This window comes from Pseudophryne corroboree, chromosome 1 (genome assembly GCF_028390025.1).
Source record: "Pseudophryne corroboree isolate aPseCor3 chromosome 1, aPseCor3.hap2, whole genome shotgun sequence".
NCBI lineage: Eukaryota > Metazoa > Chordata > Amphibia > Anura > Myobatrachidae > Pseudophryne > Pseudophryne corroboree.
In genome coordinates, this window is record NC_086444.1 from 81,126,376 (window position 1) to 81,144,892 (window position 18,517).

Sequence of the window (18,517 nt, forward strand, 5' to 3'; positions counted from 1 at the left end):
CCTTAAATGAATCCCAAACCACTGTTCCGGGGGCCGAGCCTACATTGTCAGTAAAGTATCCCTCCCACTGAGTCACCTGGTCAGAGCAGTCACCTATTTGCAGCAGCCAGGAAGGATGCAGTTTCCAATAAGATTGACCCCTCTGGCTCACCATAGCGAGAGTCAACACCATAGGGGAGTGATCAGATATACCCCGGGCCTCGTATTGGACGTCAACCACCCTAGGGAGAAGAACGGGGGAGAGTAGGGTCAGATCGATCCCGGAGAACGAACCATGCGTACCAGAGAAGCATGAAAACTGTCTAGTCGTAGGGTGCCGAGCTCTCCACACATCCACCCACTGCAAATTATTCAGAAAATCAGCAAATTTAGTAGGACTAGAGCGGACCCCAGCAGCCTGCGGAGAGCGCCATCTGTCTAAAGCTAAATTCATGACATTGTTAAAGTCACCCAAGCAGATTACCGGGGTGTCCGGAGAGAGGCTATGAATGAAGCGGCTTGCTGTAGTACATCGTATGAGAATGGGGGGGGGATATAAACCGCCAGTATGTAGTAGGGTTGGGAACTTAGTCTACATTCAAGGAACACAAATCGACCGTATTTGTCAGTCTTGACCGATACCAGCTCAAATTGGACCGATTTCTTTATCAGGATTGACACACCCCTGGAGGAAGAGGAGTGAGAAGCGTGATAGGCCCAGCCCACCCAGGGTCTTCTAAGTGACAGTAACCTATTCCCCTCCAAGTGAGTCTCGCAGAGACATGCAACATCCGGGCCATATTTCCGAAGTGTAGTTAATACTAAGGAACGCTTTATCTTATTATTTAAACCTCGAACATTCCATGTCAGAAATTTCAAATTAGCCATAGATCTGGTAATATTCTATGTAGTAACCTAAAGATACAGTCCAGCGAATATTCCTGGAAATTGTTAGTGAGGGTAATAACAGTGCTATACTACTCAATCCCTGATTCTTAATCGACAGTATCCAATGCATCAGACATACTTCCCACATCAAAATGAATGTACTCCAAAACAAATTTAAGCATGAGAAAAATAACAAACTATAGAAAGAAAAAAACTTGTGTAAGGCACAGCAACAAGCTGTTCGCTGAACTCTCCCCCCCTCCCCGTATACCACCCCTAACTTCGGCATACTTAAATCCCAAACTATCGTTTCTATCTCTCAAGGGCTAAATACTAAACAAAACCCTTAACCAAAGTCAAGCGATCAAGAGAAAGAAAAGAAAAGTCCTGAGCCACCAACGCCAAGGGGGGGCTCCCTGGACAATGGGTAGATGCCTCTGGTGGTCCCAACCGATCATTAGACAGTGCAGGGCCTCAATCCGGGGCCATCTGGCGCGCTCCCGGAGCATATCTGTCCAGCCATTGGGCCGCCTCTCTAGGGGAATTGAAGAATTTGGTTTCCCCGTCCGCTACCACCCGGAGTCGGGAGGGGAATAGCATAGAGTAGGAGACGTTCAGGTCTCTGAGGCGCCTCTTGATATGCATAAACTGGGCTCGATCCTTCTGGACTTCCGCGGCAAAATCAGGAAAAGCAGACACGGTAACCCCGTTTCTGGTAAGGGGGCCTTTTGTGCGTCCCAACCGGAGGACCGAGTCACGGTCCTTATAATGCAGAAATTTGGCGATGAAGGTGCGCGGAGGGGCGCCAGGAGGTAGAGGACGAGATGGTATCCGGTGTGCACGCTCCACCGTAAACTGTGCCGTGAAGGATTCAGCGCCGTACAGTTCCTTAAGCCATGACTCCAGGAAGACCTCAGGCTGGGAGCCCTCCTTCTTCTCCGGCAGGCCCACAAATCGCACATTATTTCTACGCATCCGACCCTCCATGTCTAGTAATTTGGATTGAAGGGATGTTACTTGCTGGGTTACCGTGGAAATAGATTGTTTCATAGGACCGCACATATCCTCCAGATTCGAGACACGGGTTTCTGCCTCTCCCACTCTCTCTCGTATGCGCTGGACGTCCTGCCGAAGCAGCGAGAGATCACACTGCACTTTCTCCATCTTATCTGAAAGACGCTGTTCCGATCCAGCTATTGCCTCCAGCACTTGTTGAAGAGATGGAGCTGCGGGTGTGTTAGGGGATTCAGCAGCTGTTGCAGATGGGGAGTAGGAGTGGGACGGAGAGGCCCCCTGCGAAGCGGCCTGCGAGGCCCGTTGGTTTAGTGGGTTAGGTTGTCTGGCAAATTTCTCCAGCTTCGCCGCAGCCGTGCGCTGGCCGTCCCGAACCATGACGGACAATAGGTAGTAACAGACACTCCGGTATAATCTCAGGTCAAAAGCGTAGAAGGAGACTTCAGCAATGAGTGAATTTCTTTATCATCCACTAGGGGTCACTGGAGTACTCTTGGGATATGGACGGGCGTAGCCGAACAAAGGCACTGAATATTCAAATTTAGGACTCTCCCCCCCCTCCATATCCCCAAGTACCTCAGTGTACTTTGCCAGTGTTTTTTCGGTGCTCACAGATGAACATCGGCTTGTGGCAATGGCCACTTTTCAGATTTTTATTTTTATTTTTAATTTTTACACTTCCCGTCTCAGTTTATGGAAAAACATGGGTCCGGGATGGTGCCGCTGCAAGGCAGCGGATGGCGTGTCGGTCCTCACAAAGAGCACCCTCACAGCCACAGGCGCTATAGGCAAGCGCATGGCGTGTCGGTCCTCACAAAGAGCACCCTCACAGCCACAGGCAGCCACTGTCTCCTGCAAACTGAACGGAGCTTACAGAAAGAAGCTCCGTCACAGCCAGGATAAGACAAAGAGCTGGAAGGATCTACAGCTGCAAGGAGCTTACAGAAGCTCCGTCACAGCCAAGATGAGGCTGAAACGGAGCTTGCAGAGAGAAGGCGGCACAAGGTATGAGTGTCAGGGCGCCCTGCTGTGTGTGAGTGTTATACTGTAGAAATGCCATAGCCGCTGAGCACGTGAGTGTTATACTGTAGAAAGAGCACGCCGCTGAAGGTCTTGCTGAACGATGCGCAGAGCGGCCGCACGTCACTCAGACGTTGGCCGCTCTCACTGCGCTGATGGCCCGGTACGAGAATCTCCGTGCGCTGTACTAAGCAGAGCGGCCGCACGTCACTCAGACGCCGGCCGCTCTCACTGCTCTGAGGGCACGGCACCGCTACACGCCACCGACATTCTCCTGGGCTGAACTAAGCAGAGCGGCCGCACGTCACTCAGACGCCGGCCGCTCTCACTGCTCTGATGCGGCACCGTTACACGCCGCCGACATTCTCCGGGCGCTCAACTAAGCAGAGCGGCCGCACGTCACTCAGACGCCGGCCGCTCTCACTGCTCTGATGCGGCACCGTTACACGCCGCCGACATTCTCCGGGCGCTCAACTAAGCAGAGCGGCCGCACGTCACTCAGACGCCGGCCGCTCTCACTGCTCTGATGGCCCGGCACCGCTACACGCCGCCGAGACGCTCCTCTACTAAAGAGAGCGGCCGCACGTCACTAAAGGACGCAGGCCACTCTTCCAGAGAGACACCGCAGACACAGGGAGACTGTGTACTGCTGTAGGAAGCAGCTGCCGGACGGCTCCCCGGCGCTAGATTCAGGCTCTCCTGCTCTCCCTGCTCCCGATCTCCGTACGCTGCAGGTAAGGGATGCAGGGGGGGGGGGGGGGAATAATACCCATAGCAGCAGCAAAGGCTGCAGGGGTTCAAAATACACAAGCAGCGCAGCACGTTAAACAATGTACACTGTGTACTGTGATGTTTCAGCACGTTTTATATATATACATATAATGAAGCTTTTGCTGGCGAAACTGTCTATAATATCAGTATGAACTGTGATTATATGTGTAAACACTTTGTGTATATATATATAATATATATATGAGGCTTTGGCTGGCAATAGGTTATCAGTGGCATAACCTATTGCACGTTTAACCATGTTTTCTGTTATTTTTGGTTACAGTTGCAAGATAAATACACTGCAGGCAGTGCTCATATTATTTGAATAAATGCATATATTTTACTGTATCCTACACCTGGGCAAAGTAACTGTATAATAGGCTATTAAGCCTATATTAAAACTGCAGCAGGTAACCTGTACTGTGATTTTCTGGGAAAGCATGGCATGACGGCCATTTTAATCATTGCGGGTTTTCCAGTTATAATTCCAGACCATACACCTCTACTCCACAAGGAGGCGCAGGGGTGTTAGTGGGAATTTTTTAGTTCAAGATAATTCTAGAACATTCCTGCCCTACATCTTTAAGCCACCAGAAGGCGCAGGGGTGTTAGTAGGAATTTGGTTCGGGTTTCATGCCCATGTGAACTGCTTTTCACATAAAGACTTTAGTTTCCTAATAAATATGCTGTTCAGCAATATAATAATGTTATTAAGTCGTGCAAGTGTCTGTCTGTTGCCTATTATGATGTCTGTCTACATAGCGAATAAGGCTCTAGTGCAGACTAAAAATGTTAACATTGGCAATTCAAATTAAAACAGCGGTAATCGGAGTCTCAGAATAACTCCGCCAGCGCTAACAAAAGACAATCTTTCCAAAGTGACAATTTTCCTTTGGGTACCAGAGTGTTTATTTCACTAGTCTTATAATTTAATGCACGATTCTATGTCAAATCTCACACCGATAACTACAAGTGAGAAGGGTACATTAGTCCAGCATTCAGATAGTGCGGGGTTTTGGACAACCATACATAATCGTTTCCAAAAGGACGCGATCCGCCATTGGTATATGCGTTTCTGTCAAACATTATAAAAACCACAGATACATTTGGGTCACTAGAATCTATGTATGAAACCATGCCGATAACGGTTAAAAGAAGCTGCAGAGTATATCTGTAAAGCTTTTGCTAACGCCGGTTATTTTCAATGTCGCTAGTTAAGCGCGACAAGGCCAGAGCTTGTTTGCTCCTAAATTGGATATATGTGTAACGACATTTTGTCCCTTTACGATATTCTGCCATTAGCGCATACAATATACTTGTAACGGCGTTTTATTCCTTTATAAAAATCACTCACGCCTTGTAACGACAGGACGTTACAGTCAGCAAGCCAGTGGTTTGATGACCTCTTTTACAATTGTGGAAGTGCGTCTTTTCAGGTTACATTTGCGAGGTTTCATGACTTCAACTCATATATGGCTCAGCTATTTACAGCTTAGAGTACAAAACTGCTTCTGGCGAACGGTTTGGCAGGTTGTCATTTAGTCTTTGCTGGTTTATAAACCAGGCAATAGTACGCCAACAGAGTCAAAATTACTTATTCCCGTCTGTTTGAGCAAAATCAAACAGCTCCGTTGCAATATCAATCAGCAAGTCATTTACTACAGTTAGAAAATGGATTTTCTGCAGTTAGTTTTTGCTTATTGCAGCCACAAAATTGTATAATTGCATTTGATCTTCACAATGCGTATTTACCCAGTCCGGTTTCTTCATCACAGGTTCTAGCGTTTGCAAATCGCCACAACCATTAACCATTTCATTTATACCGTTGCTTATCGCTTCCGGTATTTACCAAAGTGATGTTGGAATAATCGCTCATCTCACATAAGAACTATGTATCAACAAAGTTCCTCTATCTTGCGCTACTAAGGTATACTGCGGTAGCAGATTAAGTTCGAAAACAATCACATCTAAGTCGGTCTAAACGATGTCAATTCCTAGGTAAGATTATAAATAAGGTAAATCAAAGACTTTTACCTACTACACCAGCAAGAACAAAGGTACACGCACATTAGCGGTACATTGGTGTATTCACTTATTAAGAATAAAGATGTGTTTTCAACGCAAAGGTTCTAAAACACGACAGATTGCTGTCAATAAATGTCCTAGAACTCTGTGCATTTTACAATGCAATAGATAAATGTCCTAGAACTCTGTGCATTTTACAATGCAATAAATGATTCGTTTTCAGTCTGACCAGGGATAGACTCTGGGTTCTCTTCAGAACGAATAAATCTTTCGCTTTTTACTAAAGATTTCTGTGGACAGGAACAACCGTGAGTTTCATGTAATTTTGTTTTTTCATGCCTGGCTCACGCTGCCCTTAAGCAGTCAAACAAAGCAACGGCAGTTGCATACACAACAACCAGTGAAAACCAAGAAGCCGCATGGCAATGCGGCAGGTAACTCAAATCTTCAATGGCTCAGAACGCCATTATGTGAAAATGTCAAGACATCAATCCGTGAGTGGACATTTGTTAGACAAAAGATCTCACCCGTCAGGGTTTGGATCTTGAAAACTGGACATTAAATCCAGAGGTGTTTCATATGTGAGTCCACAGAAGGCGGTTACCCCAAGTATACATAATGGCATCTCGCCACAATTACAAAAGCTCAGTATGTGTACATCACATTCATGGGGTCATTCAGCATCGTGTATCTGGCTCCACCATTTTCCGCTTCTCTCTTCGTTGCCAAAACGGATCAGAAGACAGTTCGTCACAGTCATGCTGGTGGTATCTCATGGGTTTCGGAGAAGTTTGCTTCTCGAATTTTCAAGTAATACTTGCACACGATCTTGGCCCGCTCATAATACGGCCAACCTGTTACATCACGGAACGTTCTTTTACCCATAGTTACCTATGTACCTATTATCTATGTACCGCAGCTGCGGTTGACGGGGTGAGAGTTCAGACCGCTCTCTTAAAAAATAGAGAATTACAGTATCGGTTATACCAACCATGTTACGAAATAGTAAGCCGCTTAAGGCAGCTCATAATTAAAAAAAAAAAAAAAAAAATTTCGTGTGCTTACATAGGTTATAAACCTCGGAAGTTTCCAACATCATACTTCAAGTACCCGTATTCTGTTAAACGGGATGGGATGGAAAACTGCGTTCATCTGCACTAAGAGTGCAGGTATCTGTGTGGTAAACTTATTTTCAAAGCGTTTGCCTCTATTTACGTCTGTAAACATCTTTCTACAAGGTGTCACCAAAGTTCAGACTCTATTTATCCCACCTACAGCGCCAGGCGATTTGAGGTTGGGTTCAGATTTCTTAGTTTTCATATTTTGGAATCCTTTCAACAAATGGGAATTAAGTTTCATATTTTTGAACCCTTACAACAAATGGGTATTAAGTTCTCACTTTGGAAAACATTTTTCTTCTAGCCTTGGCTTCGCCAAGGGTGCTTCGGCAAGGATTTTGTTTTCATATTTGGGTGCCTTGTATTCCAAGCCACCGTATTTGAGTTTTCTCATTACAAAGCAGATCTTCCGACGAAATCCGCTTTCGTATTCTTCACATCAATATACCAATAGTGGTTCCTGTGGGGACAGCACATTCTAAAATTCTGAATGTGGTACACGCGTTACGCGTTTATATATGTAGTACGTGATATGAATACGTTGTTTGTTCTATATGATACTGCAAACTGGGGTTAGCCAGTTTCTCAGCAGATTTTATCCGGTTGGATAATAATGACTACAAGTCAGGCTTACTTTAAGGCTAAGTTACAATCGCCTACGTCAGTAATAGCATCCCACAGGTTCTGTGGGAATGTCACACCCAGCGGGTCGTGGAGCGTCTACGAAGCGGCTACATAGCCTTTAGTGCACCACGTTTGTGCACGTTTACACGTTATGAATGGTGGCGCCATCAGCATTTAGCTTTGGCTGCCTACTGTTACAAGTATCAAACAGCTCTCCCGCCCACGAGGGAAGCTTTGGTACGTCCCAAGAGTACTCCAGTGACCCCTAGTGGATGATAAAGAAAATAGGATTTTGGTACTTACCAGGTAAATCCTTTTCTTTGAATCCATAGGGGGCACTGGACGCCCACCCAGAGCAGTTTTACCTGGGTTGTTGTAAGCTCAAGGGAGCTTAGTGAACAAATTTAACTTGGATGGTATTAAGCTCGAAGGAGCTTAGGGTAACACATTTTCACCGATTGGCTCAAATTATAAAGTTCTATCGGTTAAGGTGTCAACTGTTTAGTTGACAATAAGGTAACGGATCAACTTTGTGGTTGTCCGTTATGTTATAGGGATTCTCCATTGTCAACCTCTCTATATCCTGTTCGCTCAGTAAAAAACACTGGCAAAGTACACTGAGGTACTTGGGGATATGGAGGGGGGGGAAGAGTCCTAAATTTGAATATTCAGTGCCTTTGTTCGGCTACGCCCGTCCATATCCCAAGAGTACTCCAGTGCCCCCTATGGATTCAAAGAAAAGGATTTACCTGGTAAGTACCAAAATCCTATTTTTAGGGTTGTAATAAGCAGAAACACATCCGCAGCTGGTCTCCAAAGTAGTAGGCAAATGTAAAAGAAAGTACTGGCAGTGTCCCAGAATATAGGTGAGAGCAGGAGCGATGCAGTTATTTAGTATGTAAAATAAGACAGCAACTGAAGTCAAAGTGTAATTTGATCCCAGGAGGTAGAAGTCACTCACCAGTTACATATCAGTCAGCCTTTAAGTGAGAGTGTTCCCTCTATGACTGGAAGCAGCAGTCCAGAGCAGTGGGGCCGGGAATCTCCAAAATTGAGGCCGGGGATCCGGAGGAGGTATAGGCCGCAAATCCGGAAGTATGTCTCCTCGGCCGTACAGACCCCGGGGAGAGCGGGGAAATCGCCTGCCGGTGCCCTGCAGCGTAGGGAAGAAAAGCAGGGTATTCAGGCACACCAAAGGGGCCAGGATATTACAGGAGGATGTTTAATCCAGGGAGCTCCCGGGATCTGCTTCCTACTCCTGTGCTGCCGTGGCCACGCCCCCGGTGGAATGGGTTTTTAACGACTTCGGCACGGGTAGCCCGGCCGAAGAATGAGCCTGCTGAATCGTACTACAAATCCAGCGTGCAATAGTCTGTTTTGAAGCAGGATGACCAATCTTGTTAGAAGCATACAGGACAAACAGCGCCTCAGTTTTCCTGGCAACAGCCGTTCTGACGACGTAGATCTTCAAAGCTCTCACCACATCCAGAGACTTTGGAACTGCCACAGCATCCGTAGCCACCGGCACCACAATAGGTTGGTTAATGTGAAATGAAGACACCACCTTCGGTAAAAATTGTTGACGAGTCCTCAATTCTGCCCTATCTGAATGAAAAATCAAGTACGGGCTCTTATGAGATAAGGCCGCCAACTCAGACACCCGCCTGGCAGACGCCAGCGCCAACAACATTACTACCTTCCAGGTGAGAAACTTCAACTCAACCTTACGCAAAGGTTCAAACCAGGGAGACATGAGAAACTGTAAGACCACTTCAAGAACCCATGGAGCCACAGGAGGCACAAACGGAGGATTGATATGCAATACTCCTTTCACAAATGTCTGAACCTCTGGGAGGATAGCTAATTCCTTTTGAAAGAAAATAGACAATGCCGAAATCTGTACTTTGATGGAGCCCAATTTCAGGCCTGCATCTACACCTGCCTGCAAAAAGTGGTGAAAACGACCCAAATGAAAATCTTCCGCAGGAGCCATTTTAGTCTCACACCAGGAAACATACTTCTTCCAAATACGGTGATAATGTTTCGCCGTAACCTCCTTCCTAGCCTTAATTAGAGTAGGAATGATCTCCCCAGGAATACCCTTACGAGCTAAAATCTGGCGCTCAACTTCCATGCCGTCAAACGCAGCCGCGGTAAGTCTGGAAACACGCATGGACCCTGCAACAACAGGTCCTCTCTTAGAGGAAGCGGCCAAGGATCTTCCACAAGTAATTCCTGAAGATCCGGATACCAGGCCCTTCTTGGCCAATCTGGAACGACGAGAATCGCCTGAACCCTTGCTCGACGAATGATCCCCAGTACCTTTGGAATGAGAGGAAGTGGAGGGAACACGTACACCGACTTGAACACCCACGGAGACACCAGGGCATCCACCGCGCTGGCTTGGGGGTCTCTTGACCTGGAACAATACCTCGGGAGCTTTTTGTTGAGACGAGACGCCATCATGTCGATCAACGGAATTCCCCAACGCTTCGTCACCTCCGCAAAAACCTCTTGGTGAAGAGCCCATTCTCCCGGATGGAGATCGTGTCTGCTGAGGAAATCTGCTACCCAGTTGTCCACTCCCGGTAGGGAGACTGCTGACAGGGCGCTCACGTGTTGTTCTGCCCAGCGAAGGATTCTTGTGGCCTCCGCCATAGCCGCCCTACTCCTTGTTCCCGCTTGTTGGTTTATATGTGCCACCGCTGTGATGTTGTCTGGCTGTACCAGGACAGATCGACCCTGAAGAAGGCTTCTTGCTTGTAGCAGGCCATTGTAAATGGCTTTCAACTCGAGAACATTTATGTGGAGAGACGCTTCCTGGAGCGACCATCTCCCCTGGAAGTTTCTTCCTTGGGTGACAGCACCCCAGCCTCGGAGACTTGCATCTGTTGTCAGAAGCACCCAGTCCAGGATACCGAAACGGCGTTCTTCTAGGAGGTGAGAACTTTGTAGCCACCACAGGAGAGAAATTCTGGCTCTGGGAGATAAACTTATCTTCCGGTGAATGTGCAGGTGAGACCCGGACCATTTGCTCAGCAAATCCCACTGAAACACCCGGGCATGAAACCTGCCAAGCGGAATGGCTTCGTACGCCGCAACCATTTTCCCCAGAACCCGAGTACAGTGATGGATGGACACACTCTTCGGCCGCAGAAGTTCCCTGACCATAGACTGCAGTTCTAGAGCTTTTTCTTCTGGAAGAAATACTCTTCGTAGCTCCGTGTCCAGAATCATGCCCAGAAAAGACAGCCGAGTGGCCGGAATCAACTGAGATTTCGGCAAATTAAGCACCCAACCGTGCTGTCGCAGCACCAACAGTACCAAATTCACACTCCTCAGCAAGCGTTCCTTGGACCTCGCCTTTATCAGGAGATCGTCCAAGTACGGGATAATCGTAACCCCTTGCCTGCGAAGGAGAACCCTCATTTCTGCCATGACATTGATGAAATCCTCGGGGCCGTGGAAAGCCCAAACGGCAACGTCTGAAATTGGTAATGAGAATCCTGTACCGCAAACCTTAGGAAAGCTTGATGCGGAGGATATATCGGGACGTGTAAGTAGGCATCCTTTATGTCGACTGACGCCATAAAGTCCCCCTCTTCTAGACTGGCAATCACCGCTCGAAGAGATTCCATCTTGAACTTGAAAACTTTCAAGTATGGATTGAGGGACTTTAGGTTCAGAATCGGTCTGACCGAACCGTCCGGTTTCGGCACCACAAAAAGGCTCAAGTAGAACCCCTCCCCCTGTTGAGACGGGGGAACGGGAACAATGACCCTCTGATGACACAACTTTTGTATTGCTGCCAGCACCACCTCCCTGTCCGGAAGAGACACTGGCAGGGTCAACATGAAAAACCGGTGAGGGGGCGTCTCCTGAAACTCCAGCCTGTAACTCCGAGATACAATCTCTAGAACCCACGGATCCAAGTCCGATTGGACCCAGACCCGACTGAAGAACTGCAGACGGCCCCCCACCGGTTCGGACTCCCCCAGGGAAGCCCCAGCGTCATGCGGTAGTGGCAGGGGCAGACTTCTGGTCCTGGGCGCCTGACACTGCAGACGACTTCTTTCCCCTTCCTCTACCTTTTGAAGCGAGAAAGGACGAACCTTTTCCACGCCTGTATTTATTTGGACGAAAGGACTGCATCTGCTGATGTGGTGGCTTTTTGTGTTGTGTGGGAACATAGGGAAGAAAAGACGACTTAGTCGCGGTAGAAACCAGGTCCGCCAAGCCTTCTCCAAACAGGACATTACCTTTGAAGGGTAACGCTTCCATAGCTCTCTTGAAATCGGCATCAGCATTCCATTGATGGATCCACAACGCCCTCCTGGCCGAAATCGACATGGCATTGGCTCTTGACCCCAAGAGACCAACATCCCTCGCCGCATCCTTCAGGTAATCTGCAGCGTCCTTGATATAACCAAGAGTCAAAAGAACAGTATCTTTATCAAGGGTATCCATATCAGCAGCTAAATTCTCAGCCCATTTAGCAATAGCACTACTCACCCATACCGACGCCACCGCAGGTCTGAGCAATGCACCCGTATTAGCGAAAATGGACTTCAGAGACGTCTCCAGCTTGCGATCCGCCGGATCCTTGAGAGCTGCCGTGTCAGAAGACGGAAGCGCCACCTTCTTAGACAAACAAGATAAAGCTTTATCAACATTAGGAGACGCCTCCCATTTTCCCCTATCATCAGAGGGGAAAGGATACGCCATGTAAATCCTCTTGGGAACCTGCCACCTCTTGTCTGGCGACTCCCAAGCCTTTTCACAAAGAGTATTCATCTCATGAGAGGGGGGAAACTGCACCTCAGGTTTTTTCTCTTTAAACAAGCAAATCCTTGTTTCCTGTATGGCAGGTTCCTCAGAAATGCGTAACACATCTTTTATAGCCACAATCATGTACTGAATACTCTTAACTAATCTTGGATGTAAAGGAGCCTCAGTGAAGTCGACATCGGACTCAGAATCCGTGTCGGTATCAGTATCTACCACTTGAGTAAACGGACGCTTTATCGACCCCGAAGGGGTCTGTACCTGCGACAAAGCATCCTCCATGGATTTTTTCCACACCTGTGTCTGTGCTTCAGATTTATCTAATCTCTTTGATAAAGAAGTCACATTAGAATTAATTGTATTCAACAGTTCAAGTAAATCAGGTGTCGGCTGCGCCAACAGAGCCAACTCTAGACCCGCATCTGCCCCCCCCAATAACCTCCTCCGGTGAATAACATTCAGCCTCAGATATGTCGACATCTAGTATCGACCCACCGACACACACATACAATGCCTCAGCCAGGGGACAGGCCCACAAGGAAGCCTGGATAGAGAAACACAGAGGGAGTATGCCAGCTCACACCCCAGCGCCCATATATCCCCCCAACGAATATATGTACTAGCGCTGCCTCAATAATACCAAACTGCACCAGCTACTGTGCCCCCTCCCCCCCCCCCCCCCCCACCGTCCCCGATAAGCTCACCGTTACTTCAATGGAGCTTGTGGAGGTCCCGGACCAGCGTTTCCTGCACGTCGCGTGTGAGGAGAAAATGGCGCCTGTGAGCCGCGCGGCTAAGCTCCGCCCCCTCCCGGCGCGCTTCAGCCCGCCAAATTCAAAATCGCGAAAATGCCGGCGGGGGTCCCGAAAACGGTGCCGAGGCACCGAACAAGCATCTGCCGGCCCTACCAACCTCAGTAACATGCTGCCCAGAGCGCCCCTCCCAAGCGCCCTGCACCCTGTGAGTGCTGGAGGAAGTGTGTGTGTGTGTGGGAGCATGGAGCGCAGCGTTACCGCTGCGCTGTACCTGGTTACTGAAGTCTTCTGTTCTTCTCATACTCACCTGACTTCTTTCTTCTGGCTTCTGTGAGGGGGGTGACGGCGCAGCTCCGGGAACAAGAAGCTAGGCGCACCAAGTAATCGAACCCTCTGGAGCTAATGGTGTCCAGTAGCCGAGAAGCAGAGCCCTTAAACTAAGAAGAAGTGGGTCTGACTTCTCTCCCCTCAGTTCCACGATGCAGGGAGCCTGTAGCCAGAAGGTCTCCCTGAAAATAAAAAACCTACCAAAAGTCTTTTCCAGAGAAACTCAGGAGAGCTCCCCTAGTGAGTGTCCAGTCAGTCCTGGGCACAAAGTCTAACTGAGGTCTGGGGGAGGGGCATAGAGGGAGGAGCCAGTTCACACCCAGTTTAAGTCTTTTCAGTGTGCCCAAGCTCCTGCGGATCCCGTCTATACCCCATGGTCCTTTTGGAGTCCCCAGCATCCTCTAGGACGTAAGAGAAAAAAACAAACACAACATAAACACAGGCAAGCACAATTTGTGGGACTGCGTAGGACCCGTTCTGTGTACATGCAGAACTGCTCCTGCATAGACGGACGCAGAATCTCCTAAGACGCAACCAAGCTGATAGGCTGCAGCTGTTTGAGGGAAAGGAGAGGGTAGCTCAAGTCATCATTATACAAAATGGTGGAGATCCGCCCCCATTTTGTAGGTGTGCTGAGGTCGGCATCTGGCCCCAACAATGTAAACAGCCCAGCTATATAGAGTAACCTGAGGGTTCCTCAGACGGCAGCTGTTCACACATGTGCTCCGATACTTCCTCGCAGATACAGCAGCAGATCACAGAAGTATGGAGGAGGAGTCTATTTACACAAGGTTCCTCCTGCTGCATTTGCATAAGTTAGCAGAGGTTGCTGTGACAACCGCTGCAGCTGCTACTGCTCTGTATCCATCTCTGAATCTGGAATAGCTTATCACAAAACGTCTGACCATGGGGGTAATTCCAAGTTGATCGCAGCAGGAAATATTTTAGCAGCTGGGCAAAACCATGTTGCACTGCAGGGGGGGCAGATATAACATTTGCAGAGAGAGTTAGATTTGGGTGGGTTATTTTGTTTCTGTGCAGGGTAAATACTGGCTGCTTTATTTTTACACTGCAATTTAGATTGCAGATTGAACACACCACACCCAAATCTAACTCTCTCTGCACATGTTATATCTGCCTCCCCTGCACTGCACATGGGGGGTCATTCCGAGTTGTTCGCTCGGTAAATTTCTTCGCATCGCAACGATTTTCCGCTTAGTGCGCATGCGCAATGTTCGCACTGCGATTGCGCCAAGTAAATTTGCTATGCAGTTAGGAATTTTACTCACGTTTTTTTCTTCGTTCTGGCGATCGTAATGTGATTGACAGGAAGTGGGTGTTTCTGGGCGGAAACTGGCCGTTTTATGGGTGTGTGTGAAAAACGCTACCGTTTCTGGGAAAAACGCGGGAGTGGCTGGAGAAACGGAGAAGTGTCTGGGCGAACGCTGGGTGTGTTTGTGACGTCAAACCAGGAACGACAAGCACTGAACTGATCGCAGATGCCGAGTAAGTCTGGAGCTACTCAGAAACTGCTAAGAGGTCTAATCGCAATATTGCGAATACGTCGTTCGCAATTTTAAGAAGCTAAGATTCACTCCCAGTAGGCGGCGACTTAGCGTGAGCAAATCTGCTAAAAGCAGCTTGCGAGCGAACAACTCGGAATGAGGGCCATGGTTTTTCCCAACTGCTAACAAAGATCCTGCTGCGATCAACTCAGAATTACCCCCCATGTGTTTTAATGTAGTGGTGATTTCTAATGTAGGATTTTATACTGTATGTGTTTGCTATGATTTAGCTATCTGTTTTTAAGTTTTAGTAATTGGCAATAAATAGAATTTTGAAGAGGTTATTATCCTATAAAAGATTTGGGGCCTAATTCAGACCTGATCGTAGGGGGATTGCCCAGCACCGGGCAAGTCCAACCCACATGGTTATTGAAGATATAACATTGAAAATACATAATGTGCCGTATGAGTGGTTTATGAATGAAGTAAGTAATTACAAGTTGTATAAATGGTCCTTCGGATATTTGCTCCAATATTATATAACCTCCTCAGTGCTAAACTAGAGAATAGCATTCCCCTTATCAAACCCATACTTATATACAGGCGTGTCCTCATACACTGTGGCTTCAACCGTTATTCAATGATCAAACTTTTGTACAAGTTACATACAAAAATTTTAATTGTTTTCACATTTTTATTTGTTTGATTCAGCAAATAAATAGTAATTATGCATAAATACATGACAGGTAGGAGCCGATTGGCTGGAGCACCATTTATCATACGCAACGAGTTTTATCATTCATTCGTTGATAAATGAGCCTCATAGCCTGTAACATGGCGCTCAGAAGCTAACTGGTTGGTACTTTATCTCTCTCTACTTCCTTTCTCTCTCCAAGGCTTGATGCATCAACTCCTATGTGCTATTACACTATACCAGTGATATAACATAATACTGTATTTCTTTTTAATTTCCGTGAGACATGTAATTTTAGAAAGACCGTCTAAATTTAAAGGAAAAAACGTATTACTGACTCCACTTCTGACGCGATCTATCAATGGCTAACACTATACAATACTCTGAAGTTTGCAAACCTACAAAGGCCTCAAATTCCTTCATAACCTGAAAGATAAGTGAACATATAGACCTCCAGTTGCTTTTCTCCAATGACTGCTTCTACCTAGTACAGTGCTAGTCATCTTTCTGTCATGTCTTACCAGAGATCTTGCTGGGATAGAGCAGCATTTCATCATCTTCCTCATCTTCACTGTCACTGTTGAGCAGCTGCAAATGGGATTCTGTGTCAGCGTCAGTGTTTGGGATGCTCTGTTCTCGCTTCGGTGTCCTGTAGTTTCTCAGTGCAAGAAGTCGATGATGAATGGCTGCATACAGCCTACCGGCATCCTTCACACTTGCCTGTAAAATACAAGGTAATGTATAGAAAATACAAATTCTCATGCAGATGAGCGTCATTTAGACTACAGACGAGCGGGATCAGATTTACTCGGTTCTTAACGCCAGAATTAACGCCAGTTCGGTTTTATCCGGATTTTTCTTATTGTCTATCCAAACAGGGCCGGTTCTAGACCCTTTGGCGCCCCGGGCGGAAAATGGGGGCGTGGCTTCATACAGGGTTCGTGGTCAGTTACGCCCCCTGTACAGTGGAGTAGCGCCGCTGAAAGAAAAAAAAAATACTTACTATCCCTGCTCCCGTCCGCTGCAGATCTCCGCCGGCGCCGCTCCTTACCTCGGATGACCGACACTAGAGGTCAATTATGACCCCTAGCGTCTGTCAGTCCCACAATGCTGTGCGGTGCGCGATGACGTCATCGCGCACCGCACAGCAAAAGTCCTCTACACGAAGGGAAACTAGACCTTCACAGCGGGGGAAACAGCGGCTAGCGGGGGGGCACAGAGTAGTGGATCTTGCCATGGTGCGGCACCCTCCGGAAGGCGGCGCCCCGGGCAAAAGTCCTGCTTGCCCGTGGCAAGATCCGCTACTGTATCCAAAACACAAGACATCCGTGAGCCAATAAGCTGTTGTTTTGAGATCCGGGTAAATCATAGTAAAACCGAACCCGCTCATCTCTTAAATTTAGACTCATTACTCCTGAGTAATAGTAAGCAAGGCTCCAGTCATGGTCCACTTTCCCGTTAAGTAATCCATCACTCAGTATCCAGTATAAAGTGGAATCATGGTAAAACCCCTTTAGAATGTAAGCTTTCACGGGCAGGGCCCTCTTCCCTCATGCTTTTACGTCTCTTACTTTACCTATCTTCTTTTCAACACTCCCTTTCATGGCACCAAATCCCTTGGTTCTCTGCCACCCTCATACTTATTTCAGTATTGTCTGCTGATGCAGATATGTTTATATACCCTGTACTTGTCCTATATTGTATTGAATTGTAAGTCACTGTTTCCTTGTTTTTGCTTATTTGTTTATGTACTCTGTAATTGGGCGTTGAGGATCCTTTGTGGCACCATATAAATAAAGGATAATAATAATAAAGCTGCACACACACAGGACTAAGGAGGAGGAGATGTACTAAGCAGTGATAAAAGTGGAGAAGTGAGCCAGTGGAGAAGTTGCCCATGGCAACCAATCAGCATTGACGTAACATTTATAATTTACATACTATAAAAAGTATACAGAGCAGCTGATTGGTTGCCATGGGCAACTTCTCTACTGGCTCACTTCTCCACTTTTATCACTGCTTGGTACATGTCCCTCCAACTCATCTAATGATGCCTGTTTGCAATAGCCGAGCCATGGGTTGGGGGCAGGCAGTTGGGTTTACTCGAGAGAAAAGAGACAACACAACATAAATGCCGGAAGTGCTCTCACCTGCAGAAGGAATATTTTGACGCGATTGTCACCCAGGTCAGTGGCGGTGATGCGCAGACTCTTCCTGTTGGCTCGCTCTAGTTTCATTTCATCAAAGATCTGGCTGTTCAAGATCAGTTTCAGGTTTCCGTGATTTCGCATGACTAAAAGAAAACCGCATGTAGGGCTGTGCTCAGTTACATAGAGAAGTTCAACGAAAAAGTACAAAGTCTAGCCAACGTAACGATGCAAGCTGTTCTACCTGCATCAAAACAATGCAAATTACGAACAATAGGACATTGAGATCGTGTAGTATGGTTATTAAAAGCAGGTTATCTATAATCAGAGCTGTACCAAAAGCCACATTCATTATATAAAAGGATTAACCCTAAAGTACAAGTTACCAGACATAATAGAGATACTACGGGCACTGATATATGCCAACGTTCCCATGGCATCAAAGTGCACATGTGCTAAGAAACTTATCGCACAAACCTCTCTATTATTAATCACTGTGGATATAAAGAGTAGGAAGTCTACTGTGCATGAGATGTGATATAAGGGGTCGATTTAATCAGCCACAAAAATCCATGAGACCTGGGCAAGATCGGACCACGAGAGGAACGAGTTGTGGTGCCAATGGTGGCGTTTTCATGCTGGCACAATGACAACTTGCCCCCCTATATACAGTATATATCACATTTGGGATGGTCGAAACACCGATCGGTGATATTATAGCTATGCTTTATTAAACACTGCTAATTAGAAGGCTGGAGAGTGCCTCCCTATACATGATTATGGCTACACTTGCAAACGATGGACTAGCTGAGAAGAGCACGCCTGCTGCTAAACGGATAACCGTGATTGCTCAGACTACTTTCTG

At 47.2% G+C, this 18,517-nt stretch overlaps 1 protein-coding gene and 1 non-coding gene across 3 annotated transcripts in view; one reads left to right on the forward strand and one right to left on the reverse strand.

Annotated features, from left to right (window-relative positions):
* RANBP3L (RAN binding protein 3 like) overlaps positions 1-18,517 on the reverse strand; it is a 117,667-nt gene that overhangs the window by 8,390 nt on the left and 90,760 nt on the right. The window contains exons 13-14 of one of the 2 annotated variants that reach the window (XM_063961050.1): positions 17,656-17,798; positions 16,027-16,225 (exon numbers count right to left, since the gene is read on the reverse strand). In XM_063961050.1, coding sequence (XP_063817120.1) covers positions 16,027-16,225; positions 17,656-17,798 — 342 coding nt within the window. Of the gene's footprint in view, positions 1-16,026; positions 16,226-17,655; positions 17,799-18,517 lie in introns of those variants that run through there. The other variant, XM_063961058.1, reaches the window with a different exon arrangement.
* LOC134961909 (U5 spliceosomal RNA) lies at positions 5,934-6,049 on the forward strand. Its single transcript, XR_010187978.1, has one exon. It is a non-coding gene; the product is annotated as a U5 spliceosomal RNA (small nuclear RNA).